The sequence below is a fragment of the Convolutriloba macropyga genome, chromosome 9, assembly GCF_964194025.1.
Source record: "Convolutriloba macropyga chromosome 9, txConMacr16.3, whole genome shotgun sequence".
NCBI lineage: Eukaryota > Metazoa > Xenacoelomorpha > Acoela > Convolutidae > Convolutriloba > Convolutriloba macropyga.
In genome coordinates this window covers 44709248-44729343 of record NC_134476.1, presented here as the reverse complement: position 1 = coordinate 44729343, position 20096 = coordinate 44709248, and the positions used below count along the sequence as shown (strand labels likewise).

The following is a 20096-nucleotide window of genomic DNA, read 5'->3' as shown; positions in this document are numbered from 1 at the left end:
CTCTTTCTTGCCATATTGTTACAGTAAATTGGATGTGATAGTGGATCATTGGTATGCGGGGCTACTTAACATCTTTGAAAAGAACACTCCAAAGAAAACCAAACATCGACTGATTCTTCCTCCATGGGCGAGCAAGGAAACATCCAATCTCATCAAAAGGAGAAATACACAAAAAAGTAGTCCTAAGAAAGCCCAGTGAATCCAATCAGACGATACTAACTTTATTGCAAAGTCTATTAACTGAGCAGTGATGAATGGGGTCTAGAGGCGTCTACCTTGCAAAAACCATTGGTGGAAAAAATGGTCAAAACCTAGACTCTATAGCCGCAAGCAGAAAGAAGAAGATAACAGAAGTCTACACAAGATTCGTCACCGAAATTTACGATCTTGAAAATGTGTGTACATGGAGATTGACCTGTCTATGTGCAATTTGCAGAAATCTTATGAAACTGACATAAACTCTCTGACAAAACTGAAACTCCGGGAACATTCCTTCACCTGGACTCTAAAATCTGCTCTAAATTCTGTTGACTCTAAATTCTGTTATCAATATTATTATTATTACGCCAAACCCCTTACTGAAAACAAGGTTTAACCGTGTTGACGCAAATAAGGCGTCAGTGAAACAATCAGATCAGAAAACCAACGTTAATTGTTTTACCAAATTATTCTAAAAAAATGCGTAACAAATTGTTTTAAATGTGCTCTTGTCTGAAATGTAGTTCTGTTTTAGCTGCAATAACAGGCATAAATGGAATGTCTTCCTCTACAACTGGGGCTACCCATTGAATGTTTGGGCCCTATTGCCGCACAAAATAAACAATACAGGGGCAATACAGACGCAATTTAAGCGTGCGATTGAGAAACAAACTACAGAAAATATCTCGTTTAAATAATTTTTTTACTAGGAAAATAAAAACTTGCTTGCCTTTGCTTCAGTCGAGCCTGAATAAAAATCTGAAATATCACGTGTTTTATGAAAATTCGTTCAATTGATGCGAATCAACCTGTGCCGGTCATGTTGCCACGAGGGTAACAGACCACCAGAAACCTGATTCACAACTCAGTCAGCAAATTAGCGACTGCTGTTGTTCGTCAAACGCTTTTAATTCGCGAATCATTGACTAGTTCAGCGATACTGAAAAATAAATCACCGTGGAGGCATTGCACATAAGGCAACCGAAACAGAAACTAAACACGCGCGACGAACACCGGGGGGGGGAATTGACACTCAATTATTATCGTGACATGTGAGTCGCCATGTTTTAGAAGATTTTAACGGACAATATATGCAAAAAAGGGAAACACGCAACTGTCGGAAAATTCAAGTTTTCAGAAATGAAAAAACATAGCGACATGTTTCAAAAACTGAATATAAAAGATTTTCGAAATTCAAAAAATTCAATTTTAACAAGTTGATCAATTCCAAGAACTCAAAAACTTCAATATTAGTAATAATTGTTGCTAAATTTTTGATTTGGTTGAAAACACTCATAGGTTAAAGTTTATAATCTCACAATGGTGTTTATAGCGAAAACTTTTTTTTAAATTTAGAACTAGGCTTATTGGTTTTTAATTTTTTTTAAACATAAACAGTATGTCACAGCTGAAAAATATATCCATTTCAGCAGTGTTTTGTGTATTTATAGCAAGTAAGAACATTATCAAATTAGAGAGTTCCAATTCCCACTTGGGTTTTCTTTGAATGCAAGGAAATCTTGGCTTTAGTTTTGGTTGCATTGATTTTAAATACGCTTGCTTTTTTGTCAATATTTACTCATTTCAGTGAAAGCTCTTTTACGGTCTGTGGGTTCATTGATATAGCATCCAGGTCTTCCGCGTAAAGTACTGTCTTCTAAAGCGCAGATTTGAATTTTTGAGACACATCTGCCGTAAACTTTTTACTACAGTATCGATGGTTTTTCGACTTGGGACAATCAATTTGTGAGGTTTGTTTCCAGAGAGATCTCCGTTTTGCACACGTGCGGAATTTATTTCGCATAATTTGTGTCTAATCTGTTCAATAGTAGTAGTAATCTGAGTCTTTATTCTAGGGATTGCTTACCCCTCAGCTTTCAAGTTGCACGGTTTTCTTGAGCAAATTTTATGAGTCAAAGAATCATAAAATCTCGAGGTGCAGGAACCAATTCATTGTAGCTTCTGTTGAAGAATTTGGTGTACACTTTTGTGAGTGTCTGTTTGTTCAATGCTTTCCTGGTGTGTCGCCGCAGAAAATTGATCAACTTAGCTGATCGCCTCCATAGCAGCTTGTCTGATTCCTTGAGTTGATGATTCGAGACTTCAATTTCCAAGTCCTGACGAGTTCCAAATTGACTTTTTTAGGTTGTACGTTTTCGATTGCGAAGTAAGTGACACTAATTACAGCTAACAGGAAAAAAGCATCCTGCAGTTCCTTATACATGAAGATGAGAAGCAGCTTCAGTTCTAACAAGCTTTCTTTGTACTGTTTCTGACTGTTGCATATCAATCGAGATGATTTTTGTGCGTGTTCTATTGCCTTCTTTTCTGTTATTCAGAGTGAAGACTTTTTTGAGCAGTTTCACTTTAGAAAAAAGAAAAATCTCAATGCTTTGCAATCATTTCTCGCACAATTATAATTTCAGGAATGTTTTTTGTGACCAATACACTGAGGTCCTTCTGGTTAGCATTTTGTTAGAATGAAATTTTCATGTGCTTTAGCATTTGCCTATGATGCATAGGATCTTGATTTTTTGTAAAGAGACAAGAGGTTGACCAGACTCCATTAGTTCATTCTGTCGGGTAGTCACTTAGCTAAAATTAGTTTAAAATTCTCTGCTTAGTAGGACAAGTTTTCCTCCAACGATTTAGGCAGGACGTTAACGTAAACTGAGAAACGAAAGAGTTCCAGGTGCCATCCCTCTTGGACACCAGTTGTGACCCGTAACGGCTCTGACCTCGCATTTTTAACTTTGATCCGCTGATTTACTGTTCTCCATTGAGATAATTTGCCGGTAATTTTGCAGAAATCAACGTAAATTAAATGAACGTTTTCTATTTCTCCGTTATGAATTTTGAAATAAATTTCATTTAGGTAGATCAAGAGCTGGAATACAGCTGTTTTTTTTTCGATGGAACCCTTATTGTCTATCTGTGAGATGATTTCCAATAACTCGATAGAGACAAATAAATGATATCCGCTCAAAAACTTTTCAAGCATTAGCGAGGTGGCTGATTGGGCGATTTTGAGTGTTGTCTGCTCTGTCATTCTCAATGTAAATAGGGGTAATTTAGCTGAGTTTCCACTAACCTGGTTAACATTCTTTTTTTGGTTAAATGTCTGAAAGCTGAGCCGGAAAAATATGAATAAGCTGTGAATATTTTTTAGAACAATTGTGCCCATATTTTTGAGGCCACTTGATTTAGTGAAATCAAGTTTTTAAAGGGCAAATTTGATTTCTTTTTGGGTTAAGCAAGGGTTGTTAATAACTGACGATCTTCTCCTTTGTGCTGAAGACGCTGACGAAAACTTTGTTGAATGGTTCATGTTTCCAAGATTGTCGTCTGCCGTCTCCTTTGGAGCTTTACCCGTTTTATCTTTTTTCCAGGTACATTTCATTAGGAAGTCCCCGGTTTTTTGAAACAATTTTAGATGTTTCTGAAATGACGGAATTTTTTTGCTGTTGATGATTTTTTTGTTGAAAGAAGCTGCGTCCTCGTCACTCAGATCTTCTGAAGTTTCTGCTTGCTTTTAATTTTGATAGGAAGAGAGAAGTTTGGACTTTTTCTCGTAACTTTCTTTCAAGTAACCCTTATTTTTAGCCGGTAGGATGTCGATGAACTTGTCCAATGTGGCAGTTTTTAGCAATAACTGGTGACTCCGGGGTATAATTTAATCAATTACGCCTCTTAAATAGTGGTACTATTATTTTACCAAAAAAAAACAAAAAAACGCTGTTTTAAAAATATAATGTAATTGTTTTTTGTTGACGTATTTGTCGAGTTCATCCCAGTTTGTTCTGTTGCACGCATTGATAACTTTGGATGATAGAAATAATTTGCGAATGTTGAAAGGGATGACAGTAGGATATGCGTTATAGTCGGTGCATTTTTGACTGTTTAGCGAGTATTCATTTTAAACATATATGTTGTGTTTTTGTTGTAATGAATACGTTTAACTAAGTATAAGAGATAGTGGACTCAACCCTACTTATATTAGACTCCCCTATTATAATAATGACTGTTGGCTAATGTCAAGTGGAGTTACAGTGGGTAAAATACAATTCAAACAAGCTTTAGAGGATTTCATTAATGTTAAGAGACCTAAAAACGAGGCCACTGACTAAATTTGCTCTGCAAACAAAACAACCGCGAGGCAACTAGCTAGTGTTAAAAACTAAAATACATAGATGATGAAAACCTATAGCGTTGATGCAAAAAGTACCATAGTACAACTTGATTATTTTAGAATTATTTTAGTGGAAATATTGAAAACCAAGGATATTAAAATGGTTATTGTGTTCTTTGTTATATAGGGAAATTTAATGTAAGCAAAGACAGAGTAAGAATTTTACAACTACTATCTCCTTAAGAGAAAAATTAAGAGCATAAATTTGGATACAGGAAAAGAAAGAAGAGTTCATGTAAAACTGAGAAATTGGTATAAGATCAAAAAGATAAATATCATTATGATGTATATTGCAGATTGTGGAAGTTTTATTGTAAGAATGGTTCAAACATAACTTAAATAAATAGAGTTATTGAATTTAAACACAAAAACATAAGTAAAGGTTATATTCAAAATAATACCAACATGAGAACATTAGCTAAAACAGATGCAGAAAAAGATATATGAATCCATTAAACTATAGGCAGGCCAAATTCTTAAACGATGAAGAAAAAACAATAAAAACTGTTTGTGAACCAACATCTAAGAATGTTTTTAAGTGTGATGTCTACATTGTAGTTGCACATGCAAGGAAAACAATAGACTACGATAAAACTTTGTATCCGGCACTAATGGTTTCCAGTTAAATAAGTAACACATAAATGAACTAGTTTTTGATGTACTATCCTTAATCCTAATGATCTACTGCTTCATTTAGTTGACATTGATTGTTTAATTTTGATATACGCTGATGGTATGGGTGATGATAAATAATTTGATCTAATAATCTTGACGGACCGAATAATACTTATAATGAAGTTCCTGGTAAAATTAAACGTGAGTTTGGTAGTAAGGCTATAGAAGACTTCATAGGTTTAAAATCAAAAAAAATTTGTTGTGATGATCAGAAAGAGCAAGTTATTAATAAAGAAAAAAAACGTAAGCTTGTCGATTACTACAATACAATAATGTATGATGAAGAAAGAGTTGTACCCGAGTACTGAAAACAAAGTTAGAAGATATAATGGCATCAACAAAACAGACAAAAAAGAGTTTAAGTGACTTTAATGATAAAATATTCCAAGTTGTTGTGTTTGATCCCCATGATGAGATATACTACTTGTCAAAAAAATATATCAACTATGGTGGTAAAGTTTGGTGTGGGAAAACGAAAAAAAATTATAAGGTTTTCAGAACATAAAATTTGCTATTAATGATGCAATTGGGGTTTTTTCTTACTGGGGTTGGTTTAATGAAAACTTAAGCATAGAAAGATTTAAGTTTTTCTTCGGTGGGTTAAGTTTAGGTTTAAAATTAGTAGCTCTAGGAATTTTAGTAGGTTTAAATTTTACACGAGGATTATTCTTTGCAATTTTCATTTTCATATTTTTATAAAATAAAATGTCACAATCAGGAAGGTTAAAAACAGCTCGTTTCATAATTGTAAACATTGTCTGGCTATTACTAAGATTCATGCTACTGCTACAGTTGAAAGGTCCATGTGCAAAAGGTCCAAGTGTGCTTAAATTAAAAAGTTAATAACACTGTGATGCTTTTATTGGTGCAGAAGGATTAAAATTTTTTAGTGTATTCATAAAGCAGCAGGTAAATATGGCAAAAATGTTGCCACTATCCCATTAAGAGCAAATTACTTTTCTAGTAATATTGATACATCAATAGCAACTAAGAGTTCAGGGAAAGTAATAAAATCAACTCATAAAATAAATAAATTTTTTTACTAATACTACTGGCAAAGGTAAAATTGTAGTACATAAGGGTAGAGGGCTATAAATAGAAGCTGAGAAAAACCCAATTTTTATTTATATTTTTTGTCGAGTTATCTTTATCTTTTGATACTAAAAACACTATTATTATTATCTACGAAAACTCTAAACACTGAACTTAGTCCTCTTATTCGTTTCATTCTCTTCAAATTTCTTAACTAGTTCAGTGTACTCATTATTATATATTTGATCATCATTGGCGATTTATTATAGAGTTATTTATATGATCACTCTACTGTTCATTTGGAATAAACAGCTGTCAAATTTTTATAACCTTCTTTCATATTTATAATTATTTGATCCTGATAGCAATCACTATACTATACAGCTGCTAATGCAAATGCTGTTGATATTGAATAAGGTAGAGCTATATTTGTTTATGGAACTGCGGTTGTTGTTGCAGCTGTTGCAATTGATCATAATAATATTTCTGTTATTTCTGCTATGTTATTATATGTTTCATATCCACTCATTTTCTTAGTGTAATTCAATCTTTCAGTATTATAATAATGTCTTATATCTTTTTACAGTATCACTATTGTTATAAATTTCTTTTTATTTGCAAGGATTATCTCATTTATTGGTCTTAGTGCTACACTTGAGAGTTTCGCGTAAAATAAAGGTTTTACTTGTGGTTCTTCAAAAAACGATTTAGGTGGTGCAGTCATTTCTCATGCGAGAGAACTAACTCTCCATTTCTCTACACTGTATTTCTAGTCTTGATTGTTCATTGTCATCAATTGTTTCACCTTCAAGTAAAATTGCAATAAAATGCTCCACAACACTTTTTCCTATTATTAGGTCTTCATTTTTGAATCCTCTCCTTCTATTAACACATTCTTCTCTTAGTTGAAAGTTAATTACAGTTTGATTGAAAATATTGATATCAAACTCTTATTTCAATTGATTTTGATTTGGGTGTTAAATTATTAAGTAAAAAACTCCTACCTATATCAACCCAGATTTTTTGTACTGGTTTTACTTCTAATAAAATTGTTTTAAAACCATTTTTGTAGATATACCTGTATTATTCATTCAAGATATAGCCCAAGCATATTTGGAAAAGATATATTTAATACGACAAAATCATAAATTGCAAAATCTACGTTCAAAATCAACTGACAATTAACTTGGTTAACATGATATTCTCATCAACACAGCAGATTAGCAGTTCATTTAATCAAATATCAGCAGTCCGTTTCTTTTTTTCACAACAAGCAATAGGCCTCTTGCAATATGCTTTTGATCTCCCCACTTAGATGAGGTAAGAACAAAAACTTGTGATCTTAGGCATTAACTTAGCTAGAGGTCTTTCTTTTGGATACATAATGTAGTTTTTCGGGTTGATGACATTTTCAAATTGAGCCGATTTGAAGTTGCTCGCACCATATTCAATTTGATTTCAGTTTGATGCCCCCACTCATTGGGTGACAAAAACTTCAGAGCGCTAATAATTGGCATTAAAATTTGTTGCCCTTGCTGATTGGATGACTTATAAAACAGATTTTTGAATCCATACCAGCAGACATTTATTCTACAGGTACGTCGTCCTCTCAAGTATCGTGAAAAATATTTGACAACTTTTATCCGATTACAACAGGAACGTCAACATATTTTTTTAAGGAATAAAAGCTCCATCTTCACAGCGAAACGATCTCCACTTACATCTAGTTCCTCTTATGCACAGATTTGAAGCCCTTAAGATCGCAAAATTTAATCTCAGTTTGACCCAGTTCGTGATAATGCTGTAGGGTTTGTCGCACTTAGAAGCGAGTCTGTCTGCCAGTCTTCTGAGAAAAATTTTACTCTCTATGGCCATCATGCCGTCAACACTGAAAATTAACGGAGTAAAAGCGATATATTTTTCATGGCAAGCCTCGGAGTATTTTCTCTTTTCGTCAGCGCAGCTTTCCAACACATCCTCTGGATTTCTGTTGCTGTAAGATTTAGCCTCAGTGTCTGTGACACGAATATCAAACGAGGCAGTTTCTTGCGGGCTCCAGACACCTTTTATGAGAAGATCGGCTCTTAAAGCTTTCTGATTCTCTTTATGTTTACGAATTACTGGTTTTTTTTGAGTGTAAGTCAATGCAAGGCAGGATAAGTCTCCCAATAATTTTCTAATTTCATAATGCCTTTGTGTAATCAGGCCTCTTTTTTGCAGATTAAGGCATGCTGAACATGGAAATCTTCTCCACAACAGTCACATTTCACAGGGAGGTTTGATAGGGGTAAACCGTTTCTTAGCGCCTTGGAATCCTGGAATTCGTTCTTCGAAAAAACAAAACTGTCTCTCTCTGACACTTTTGCGGTTAACCAACAAGAGTTTCCCGTTTCGAAATTCCGCTCCATTCTTTTTCTCTCTGATAAGCATGCTTGTTCTAACAAAGCCTTATATGTATTACTCTGCTGGGACTCATTTTCCAGCTGAAAAATTTGTTTGCTGCAGCGAACGTGAGTTTTGTGTGCGTCGAAGTCCAATGCCGTTCCATTCACAATAGAATCCGAAATCAGTGAAGATGTTTTCTTGGACATTTCAAACTGTTCACTCGCCTTTACTACTGGTTAAGGAATACCTAATCCTCCATTCTTAGCAGACAAACTGAACAGGGTACGTTGGGGATTACTCACATTATAAATGTTAGTTACGGTTGATATGAACTGGTTTTTTATTGAATCTTCCAGTGGTTTCAAAAATTCATCGCAACCTGGGACAACTCTCATGAAAAAATTCCATTCGGCCTGGACTGATTTAGTGAACACCGAGAAACTCTCATGAGGGCATGAATTGGCTGCAGCGCTGAAAAGTTGAATCTTAGCCTGCCAATTTTTGATTTTTTCATGAACAAATTCTTTCAAGATAACGTTTTCCAATATAACGTTTTCCAAGATAACGTTTTCCAGTAACAATTTTCAAACCGGTTTGCTCAAAGCAACTCATGGCTTCATCAACATGGTCTGGATGAACAATAAAGAAGCTTTTTTTGGCTCAGGGTAGTATCCATACTTTGGCCCCTCATCAACTACTTGTTGCAGCCTCTGTTTTAAGTCATCAAACTTTGCGCAAACCGCGGCATCATCTGCATAAAAACTTTGTTTATGTTTCGTCGGGTTGTGCAATTTTGTATTAAAGGCAATAGAGCAACACCATCAAACAACATTGAAAGAGGATCGCCTTGAGTTCTCCCTTCTTCGCTGCGGATAAAAACGTCAGTATTGCTCAGCACAAGTTTAGAGATTTCCTGGTAACTATTGTACAGAAAAGTGGAAGCTCTGGACCAAATGGTTCTAGCGTTTAGAAGTGCGGAACTTCTTTTTATAGAACTGAATGCATTTTTTGCATCAAGCAGCAACAAACCAAAACCATTGGAAGACTTTTTCTCAAACAACTCTCGAAGTCCATGATTCGACCCCTCAATTCCACATGACACTCCAACCGCAAATTGTTCTGATCCAAACGCATAAGCCAACTCATCACCAGTTAAGTCAGCTACTGCTTTACCGAGTAATTTTCGCAAAGTTTCACCAATGCCGATTCGTCTGACTCCTGGCTGTTTATCTAATGCAATAAGTCGACATGAGAACAAGGCTTTGATTTTATGCCACGAAATGATTTCGTTTGCGATCAAATTACCTAGCTGAGAAACTAAGTCTCTCAATCTGGAGCTTTCGAAGCCAAACTTAATTAACGCATCAAACCAGTGGTTGGCGTCTGATCCAGAGGGTCCTGAACTACCAAAAAGTTTCCGGGCTTGTTTTTTAACTGTACTTGTTATATTCAGTTTTTCTGCAGGAGGAAGTTCTGATATCTTGAATGTCTCCTCAAATAATGGCAAGGCTTTCGGGTGCTTTTCTTGCAGAATTTTAGTTAGTTCTTCCGTCTATTAAATAAGAAGGCTTAAGAATACTCGTTCCGTTTTTGTCTGCAAGGAACCTAGTTGCATTTTTGATGTTCCCTTCTTGAACCATTTTTGCAAACGCTCGTAGTTTCTCCTCGGGGTCGCTCTTTTGAGTTCTCACAGCTTTGCTCGAGAATTGAGTACATCTCTTAAAAGATTGAACAAGAGGTTGAAATTTTTCCGCCGACCACTCCTCCATCCTATTTTCAATTGTTATTTTTACATCTTTGGAGTGTCTCACTTTGTTGTCTCTGTGGAGTATGAGAGACGAAAAAACCAGAAGTCGCTCTGATGGAATATTTGATTTGAGGAACAATTCAAGTTCGCAATTTAGCATCTCAACATACTGTTTACCAATTTTTCCCGCCGGCAATCTGTAAAATTTGCATCTCTGTGTGCAAACAGTATTTCATATATCTTCCCAAAGCACTTCGTTCTCATGAGGCACGCTGTAATTTGTGTTTTTGAGTGGAAAAATTTCTTTCATCAAAGATTCTTTCTCTGCATTTGATAAAATTTTATCTGCACGATTATTGTCCCCTAGATTAAGCCTCGCTAAATCTTGTGTTAAACCACTAGAAGAAGACTCAAAACTAAATTGCGCTGGATTTTCAAAAGTGTTTTGTATCAGGTTGTTTACCTCTTCGGTCATAACTGTATGCTGCTTGAGTTTTTCTACCAATTGCAGATAAATCCAAACTGAATACGAGTCAAAAGTGGTGTCATACTTTCTATTCCAACTCACATAATGGACTCTTGGTCTGTTGTTTTCGTGGCTAATAACTTTTGCTTTGTATATGTTTTTATCGTGACCAGGAATCCAGATTTCAGTGTTCCTATGGACAAAATACTCGTCGTGGATTTCTTGGTTTTCGCTATCACTGAACTCGGCGGATTCAAAACCTGTCTGGATTTTTTGTGTTGTATCAAGCTGATTAGCTTGCTCAGAACTAAGTATGTTGTGCATGGTAAACAATAATTGGACGCAAAAACAGTGAATAAATAAGCGGTTTCCGGTTTCAATCAAATTTAACTGGGTGTTTGGTAATTTATCTCGATTCGTGTCTATCGTGAAACTATAATCTCTGCAATTTAAATTGCAAGAACCGCAAGCAGAACTCACTTTTTTGATATCTTTTTGTTTTTTATTTTCCTACTTGTGAATGAAGAACGCGAATTGGGGAATAATTTGAGACCATTGTTTTCACAGGCAAACCGCCCCAGAAAACTTGGGGGAACAGCCACCACAGGAAACTTACTTGGGGGGTGGGGGTGGGACAAATGTTGTGACTCCTGACGAATGAAGACTATGGCAACTGCGGCAACAAATACGTAAAAAGTATTAGAAAAGGAACGATCTCACCGGGGAATTGATATAAAGGTCTTCGTCTAGCCCCAATAGCCACAAATAGATTCCACGTGCACTCCACAAATAAATAATCAGGATGCAAAAACAGGGGGAGGGGGCAAAAAGTATTTATATCGAGCTCAAGTTTCGATAATTTTCTCCTTTTAGCTGCTGAATTTGCTTAACAACCTAACAACGCACGTTCAGAACACAGTCAACTTGGTATTGTTAATGTAAATTTACACTTGAAATTGTATCTTCTTAAAGATGACTTATGAATTAAATCAGCTGAAAATGTTTGTTTTTTGATAACGGTATTATTCTTTTTCTTTTGAGTTTTGTTAATTGGCTGATAAAAACTTCTTTAGTTGTAGTTTTTCGTTAGTTTCAGTTCTTTAGTTACGTTGGTAATTGTCGTTGTTCTGGTTGTTGTTGTTGTTGTTGTTGTTGTTGTATTGTTGTTGTTATTGTTGTTGTTTCTTCATTGCTTATCTATGTAACAGAATTCAAAAAATATTTATCTGGAAACATCGCATTTTAAAAACCATCTAGCCTTGCTTTCGTTTAGTATAAGTAATTTTAATCTTTCAATTAAAACGTCATGATCAATAATCAGGAATCTAAATTACTAGAAGTAGCTTTTTTGTTCGCTCTGATCAACGCCGCTTCCTTGCGATAACACATTGTTTTCACTACAATTGTTATTGTTATTGTTGTTGTTATTGTTGTTGTTTCTTCATTGCTTATCTATGTAACCGAATTCAAAAAATATTTATCTGGAAACATCGCATTTTAAAAACCATCTTGCCTTGCTTTCGTTTAGTATAAGTAATATTAATCTTTCAATTAAAACGTCATGATCAATAATCAGGAATCTAAATCACTAGAAGTAGCTTTTTTGTTCGCTCTGATCAACGCCGCTTCCTTGCGATAACACATTGTTTTCACTACTATAATTTTTTGTTAGAGCCTGTGCCTTAAAAATGCCACAACTCCTGCTCTACTACTTCTAGTATCTCATTTTTGAACTGAATCAATAAAATTTTTTAGAAATCATTTAATTTAATCTTCTTCTCCTGTTATATCTAGTTCACATACATCTTTATAAACGATAAACATAATTCAACGAATAGGATAATTACAGATAGTCATTTCTTTTTGTACTATAGGGATATAGAGACATATCTACATCAGTCATTTTTAATTTGTTTAAAGATTCATCAACTTGTTTCAATTCTAATTGTTTATGTGTTTGCTTTCCAATTTCTACTAGAATTCTAATCACATCATTTTCAGCTGCAAATGATTTGCTTCTGTTATAAGGTTGTGTTAAGCGTAATGAGATTTCTAAATCTTACAAGGCTTGTCGTGTTTGCTTTGGGTTAAAAATATCTTCAATCATCAAGTTTGTTTGTTTATCCGTGAAGCGGTTTAACCGATCAAATTTCTGGTTTTGAAAATTTATTGCTTCAAAGCAAGGGTCAAATAATTCTTCTATATCACCATAATGTTCCTGTTGTTTTAAATTGTCTTACAATCTATTTCTTGTGTTGTTTTTCTAGTTTGCTTAATTCTATTAATGTCTCTAATTTACTTATCTTTTATTCAATTAAAAATATTCGTTTAGTACACTTTCATCATAAGAAGATCATCATTATGAGAAGTACACATCGTGTGAATATTGAAAAGAATTTAGCAGAATGATGTAAAAAGATTACTCTATAATGTTTGAGTAGTGTTACAGTATTCCTTTTTGTTTGTGTTTAAGGTTTTAACAAGTTTTTGATTTAGTTAAAATTATAACACCATTTTAGGGATATTTTTATGCCTTAATCTATAAATAATGAAGCTAAGTGATATTCCCTGTTGATAATAATCACTTAAATAACGTGATTTAATGTGATTCTATTTTTTATGGTAATTACACTACAATTTTTAGTGGCTGAAAAAAAAACGTGATAGAATAGTTGTTTATAATGTGTGCTATGCAATCATCTTCCACTTAGAAAGTGCAGCACACTACTAGCATAGCAAGATTTTAGAACAAATAGATTTTATGGCATTTATGTGCCATATATATGGTTCGTTTTATGGTTAGTAAGTTTGGTCAACCCAGGAAGTCATCCTCGCATGTATTCCCATTTTGTTTCACTAAAGCATGCCCAATATTTCATTGGTGTGATTTTTGGCAGTCGACAGTACGGGCAACAGCCTACCGGACCCTTCCAGAGGATAACATAACAGGTTACGTGTTCCCTGACCCCGAACCCGACCCCTGGACACCCGAAAGAGTAATCACTCATCTGCCACCCAATCCCAAGTCCAGAAACAAACTTCTCTATCACGAGACATCGCTTCTACCAGAGAACAGAACTGCCGCATATATTGGGTTAGTCTCATCACTATATCAATTAAGTATCAAAATTTTAATGGGCTATTCCAGATTCAATTCCACCCTTTTACCAAGGCTGGCCCCTTTTATTAAGAAACCATCGTATCTAGACTTACTTTGACCTTAGAATTGAGTGCATTGTGGTACTGAGTTTGCGACTAATTGGGTACAATCTGCAGGTAATACTATGTTTACAATTTTGAAGTCCCAGAGATCAATAAAATGCAGACAGTGTGCACTTCCGATTGCAAAATTGATGAGCAGGCAACACCGCCGTGCCTTGCATTTTTTCCCATTTTTTGGACCGTATACTATAGTCAAAAGTAGTATGTATAGGGTACTTGCAGCGGTAAGAGAGGAGAGAAATAAAAAAAAAATGTTCATTTCTGATACAATTTTGATATCAATAACAAAAATACGTTAAAATTACAGTTTTAACGACATTTTTCCAAAACGTGAAATGAAAAACAAAAACAACCAAATACCGGTTATAAGTTCCATCTCCATTAAAAAAAATAAAGTGTGTGTGCAATGAATTTTTTTACATATAAAATTTGGTTGAATAAACAGTTCAACGCATGTTGTAACTAAGCCAACAAAGAAACTGAACAAAATCAATTACCTTCAAACAAGCTTGTTCATACCATCAAATTGAAACGCAAACTCTAAAACTTAAATGAATGAATGAAACACATCTATTTCTCTCTCAATAGGTATAATAGCAGTTAGGACTAACAGAAAAGTGCAATCATTAAGTAAAAATTTGAAAATCTACCTAACATAGATAGAAAATAGGTCAACAAACTTCAATTTCTCAACAAAATTGATCAGGAACAAATCCGCGATTATCACCACCCACATCCAAGTGACTACGACTATATATTTTAAGGATATTCTTTAACCAATAAGTAAATCAAGTTATGCTTAGAACAAAAAAATGTGCAATTGGTCATGAGATATTTACATGCAAGGTAGGCTTAGTGGGAAACCCTTTAGTTGATGCCCTGGGGTCACCCAAACAAGTTATTATCACATTACATAAGCTTTATACTTGTAAAAAATTCGAAGATAAAATGTCTTTAAATAATGTTAGTTTGTAAATTAAATGTTAAATAATTCTAAAAAAACAGTTCAAATTAACATATACTGATTAATTAAATAGAAGGGTTTAAATAGTTAAAGGTTCTAAAGTAGGTAATCATTCGGGAAATAAATAGTTATTAGTTCTCAAGCACGTCAGAACTTTCTTTGAAGAAAATGCAGGCGATGTGTTCCTATCTGAACCAAACTCACTTTTTACTTTAAATAAAGCAAGCAGAATGCGTTTCACGAAATCAAAAACTTTGCTAATATTAGACTATTAATGAGGGCGGTTGGAGAAAAACTTTGAATTTAAGTGATGAAAACTTTACAACAATTCAAAATATGACTAGAGAACTGAACCAATTTTGCAAGAAAAACAGGTCCATTTCAACAACAGAAGACAAATACAATGTTGAAATGGAAGTGAAGAAGCCACTTAAAGAAAAATTGTTCTGTCTTTTTTAGGAGATATTCAAAAAGTGTTATGCAGTTACGAGCACATGGAAACCTCTGACAATTTTCTATTGGCAATACCAGAATATGTATGATCGCAAGAAGACACGCGAGATAACTTCAACTGGAGTTACATGAACATTATCTTCTAAAAATCAATTTTTCAAGAAAAAGAGCCCAAACAAATAAATTTACTTATTGCCTGAGATAAGTGTTTTCTATGCAAAATAAATCATGCTAATCAGGATGAAAACAATGTGAATATCACTTGAATAAAAAATTGAGCAGCAGAGGGTATTCCTATTCAACAGATTTGTCCAATTTTCAAAATTGGTGGAAAATTTCTCCAGAGTTCTTGTTTCAAAAGATTATTATTCAGAGTGGAAAAACAATTGGAGAAGTGTTAAAGAAGGAGATGAGAAAAGAGAAACAATTGACATCAAGATGTAGCAATGACCTCAGCATTAATAAAATCAAATTAATCAATTAACAACTATTCAATCCTGTTTATTTTGAGATTTTCTGCTGGAAGTCGAACCGTAAATATCCTTATCTAATTTATAGTTGATAAAAAACTACTTTTGTATTATTTTCAGTTTTTAAGTTTCGCCCAAGTCTCTAATTCTGCGCTTTAAAAATGGAAAAAATATTCAATTTTATTTCAACATAAAACGCCTGTAAAAATTTTACAATGGGTTAAGATGCATCCAAAACGTTAACAACTAGTTGAGTTGGAACATATCCAATGATTAAAGATTGGTATATAATGGTTAAGAAATTTTTGAAGCAGGTAAGCGAGGGTTGTACACAGTGGTATTTGAGCAACATATTAAGATTAGGAAAAGCGTGGTAAGTGATGATACGTTTAAGTATTACAAGTAGTGCATTAAAAATATGAATAGATTAAAAACCAAGGTTTTTCAACGATAAAGTGAAAAATTTTATTATTTTTGATGTGGTATCTGAGTTTGGCGTAGGTTTTCTTCCTTCTGATGTTATAAACCACACTGTTAAAAAAATTATCCGAGAAACATTTTAACGCTTGAAGTAATTACAATCGACCAATTTCTATCCAATTTATTTTTATTCTTCAATAAACCAAAAACTTGACGTAAAATTTTGTTTGAAGGTCATGTGATATCCCAATTTATCCCCAGGATTTTCTCTACTGATATAAAATGCATTGAAAAGAGACAATTTATCAAAGATTTCAAATTTTAAAAGGGGAAATTTGGATTGTGGTTTTTCTTGAATATTTTCTTAAATATTATTTTTTGACTATATGTTATGTACTATCAAAACTTAGCTGAGGTATTCTTTTTGTTCTAATGATACACAAAGACAATCATAAACAAAATTTATCAAGAGTGTATTAATGTTTTAAGTTTATAATTAATGAAAACTGACCTAATATTGTGAGATTTTCAAAAATATCATTTGAAAAAACAAGAAAAACAAATAGAAATAAATAATCTAGAAAAAGAAAGAGAAGAAATAGATCAGAAGATAAGAAAAAACAACAAAAATACTATGATAACATAGAAGAATTATTTGATCCATTAACTAAATTATTAAACTCTCGAATTAAACTAATAGAAAACAAAAGAACATCATATGAAGCTTGAATGTCCAACGCCGAAGAAACATTTGCACTAGTTTTCAATGAACCTTTTCAGATAAAAGATGGTGATGGTCAGATATCTATGAAAACTTGTGGAACAATAGGGGTTTTATTAAAAGTAAATTCTGAGGGCAGTAGTCAGTTGAAGATAATGCCAACAAAAGTACTGGAGAAGGCGAAATTGAAATCAATTGTGTTGATGCCCAACTTTTGTGAAATCGAATCATAGTAAGCAGCAAAAAGTTTTTATTTCCACAGAAAATTATTCAGTTTTATCTAATAGTAGCGTAAAACTGCATGATGTAGAAAGAGAAAAAGATAACAAAACACACTTTTTTACATATATAATCAATGATAACAATACAGGTGATAAAAACAATGCACAAAAACTAATAAAACTAATATTAAACTCGAGGGTTTTAGCATTTGGGCTAACGAACCCAAATGATTTAGTAGAAAGAATAGAATTAATTAGATTAGAAACAAGAAAATGTAAAGATGGATTATTTGATGAGATGTTTAAAATAGCTAAACAACTATTATCAACGATTGATATTACTCAAAAACAATTAGATAATTTTCTTTTTATTTATGGTAAATGAAACAAAAACAAAGTGTAACTTGGCAAAGCCAAAAACAGCTAGCTAAAAAATCGTTCTCATCACAAATAACAAAGTTTAGAATTTGCTTTGTCTATAAATTTACTGATTAAGTCAGGTGTTTCTATAATTAATGGACTTAAAACAATTCGACTGGAATGTAGAACACCAGAAAAATTATTTTTTGGTAGAGGTAGTGAGTTTTATAATACATTTAAATTTTACTTAAAGACCTTAAAACGGAATTATACTCAACATATAGTGATTTAAAAATGGTGCTGTATTGTTGATTCTTGACAGAGGCAACGTCTCTCAGTAAAAAAATGAAAAAAGTTCTCTCGAATCGGGCTTGGATCAGACTAGTAGACAAAATGGTCTCCGATCAGACCGAAGTGAACTCTGATCAGACAAGTTCCAGATCATTGTCCTCACAAAAATTTGCTCGAAGCCTTTTCCAGACCATGTTGTTCGAGCGCACCGAGAACATGTGTGCGTTCGAAGACGTTCTGATCAGAGGCCACTTCGGTCTGGCCACTTCGGTCTGGCCACCTCGACCTGGATATGAATCAGTCTATGATTCAACAAAGATGAGAACTTGCATTTATACTGGCCCAGTACTGAAACTCACTTGGAGATAGGTACGGTTTTCAACTTTGAGTTATAGTGTAAGCTACTGAAGCTATATGGCCTATAGTTAGTCCCATCGAACGTTTCAAGTTTTAAACAGCATGTATAGCGAGTGTCTTAAAGTTTCAACTTTAAGCTACGGACTTTATAAAGATAATTGTACAAGTGCATGAATAAATTTGTCGAGCGTTTGCTTGCGTTGCAACTTTATGTGACTAGTTAAAGGATGAAATGAGCAAAGATTCGAGAAACCGAACAAACAATTGCTCACTAATGGGCAAATTAGCATGTCCAGGCCCTTTCTCTTTAGCTTTTTCAGTGTAGTTATCAGTGGACACACGACAAGGATTGAGAGTTCGATCCCCTGCCTCCGTGAAGCTGTCTGTGTAAGGATAAGCTCTTACTGAACCATAGCTTCAGGTTGACCATAGCCTGACCAATGTTGGCTGCAATGATGGTATCACGTGAAAGTTTCAGACGCAAAAAAAGTGGCCAAATTCACCAAAAAAGAGCAATGCTGCTCATAAAAAGAACAGTCTGAAATGTGGGGAATAATAAGAAAAAGGGCAGCTGAGAACAGGCTACTGTAGGCGTAATGCTGTTCGCTGCGATTACGCAGGAACCAAAAGTATTACTATTATTATCAAGTTTTGGTTGTTAGTTTAAAGTTCTAACGCTATCGAACTTTTCAAAGGTCAAATTTTACACTTAAAACATGCTGAGATAAGCTTTTATTGTTTAATTTTATGTCACGAGTATTTGGAACGATTGCCTGTGTTGTAACTTGATGGGACTAACTATATAGAAAGTAGCATAAAATTGGAACCCTAGCGAAAGTTGCGAAGCTCAAAGTTCAAATTTAAATCATACAGATGTTGGCATACGGATGTTCATATGCATTCCCTGAGTTATGCAAACGTTAGTTTGTGTGTTCAAGTTTCTGAAACCCGCCATATAGACTGCCTCATAAAGGCAAATTTTTAAAACGCATTGAAAAAATTAAAAGGTCAAAGTTCAATTTTAAGCATGCAAATTGTTTCAATACAATTGAACTTAATGAAGAAAAACTGACATACAAATTAACAAAATGGATGTACATTAGAAAGTTTGGAGTTTCTCGAATGTTTGCTTTCCAACTTTAACGAACCTTTTTTATATGCACGAGTTCAAAGTTCAAATTTGAACTTTCAATTTTGTCAAGTAATTTCGAAACGATCACTTACTGCCCTATACTCAAAAATAAGATCTTCATGCTAGTGAGGTTTTTTTTCTGTTGAGTCAATTTTTCGTAATTGCACTCGCCATACTTATTCATTTCAGGTTCACTCACTATACCTACTTTATGAAAACTGAAAACTAGTTCTTTTTGATTTTTTGATAAACATTGTTATAATTAGAGTTTTCATTAATTAATATTTAGCATAGTAACGAATAGCATCACTCATTAAAAAATTAATAAGGAATTTTTCGTGTCAAAGTTTTATGAATTTGAAAATTTCCAAAAGTTGGGGATTTTGCACTTCTCTTAAGTTTAAGGTTATTCAGCTTCGTTTTGTAAAATATATCTAGCTCCGACAAAATTGATTCAATTTTGAAAAAAGCTCAACTTTAGGGTTATTTTTCCTAGAAAACCTGCGAATACACGCTCAGACAAAGTCACTTAAGCACAAGTTGTTGAAAAGAAGTTAGATCAGGTTAAAAAAAGAAGTCGAAAAAATCTACGGATAGACAACTCCAAAGGAATAACCCCCATCCTCATCAAAAACTCTTCTTCCTCAAAGATAATTAAAAAAAGCCACCAGTTTCGGCTCAATTGAATATTGCGAAATTTGCTTTTCATTTCTTCGTAGGACTTAAACTCATTGAATCCATTTTGGTGAGAATCCAATCAGATGCGATAAGTTGCTTAAATCATTGTTCATAT

At 33.8% G+C, this 20096-nt stretch overlaps 1 protein-coding gene across 1 annotated transcript in view; it reads left to right on the top strand.

Annotated features, from left to right (window-relative positions):
• The window catches only part of LOC142346233 (uncharacterized), a 42553-nt gene that overhangs the window by 20401 nt on the left and 2056 nt on the right, over nt 1-20096 (top strand). Inside the window, exon 3 of the mRNA XM_075398748.1 lies at nt 13590-13786. Within this exon, the coding sequence (XP_075254863.1) occupies nt 13590-13786 (197 nt within the window). The remainder of the gene's footprint in view (nt 1-13589; nt 13787-20096) is intronic.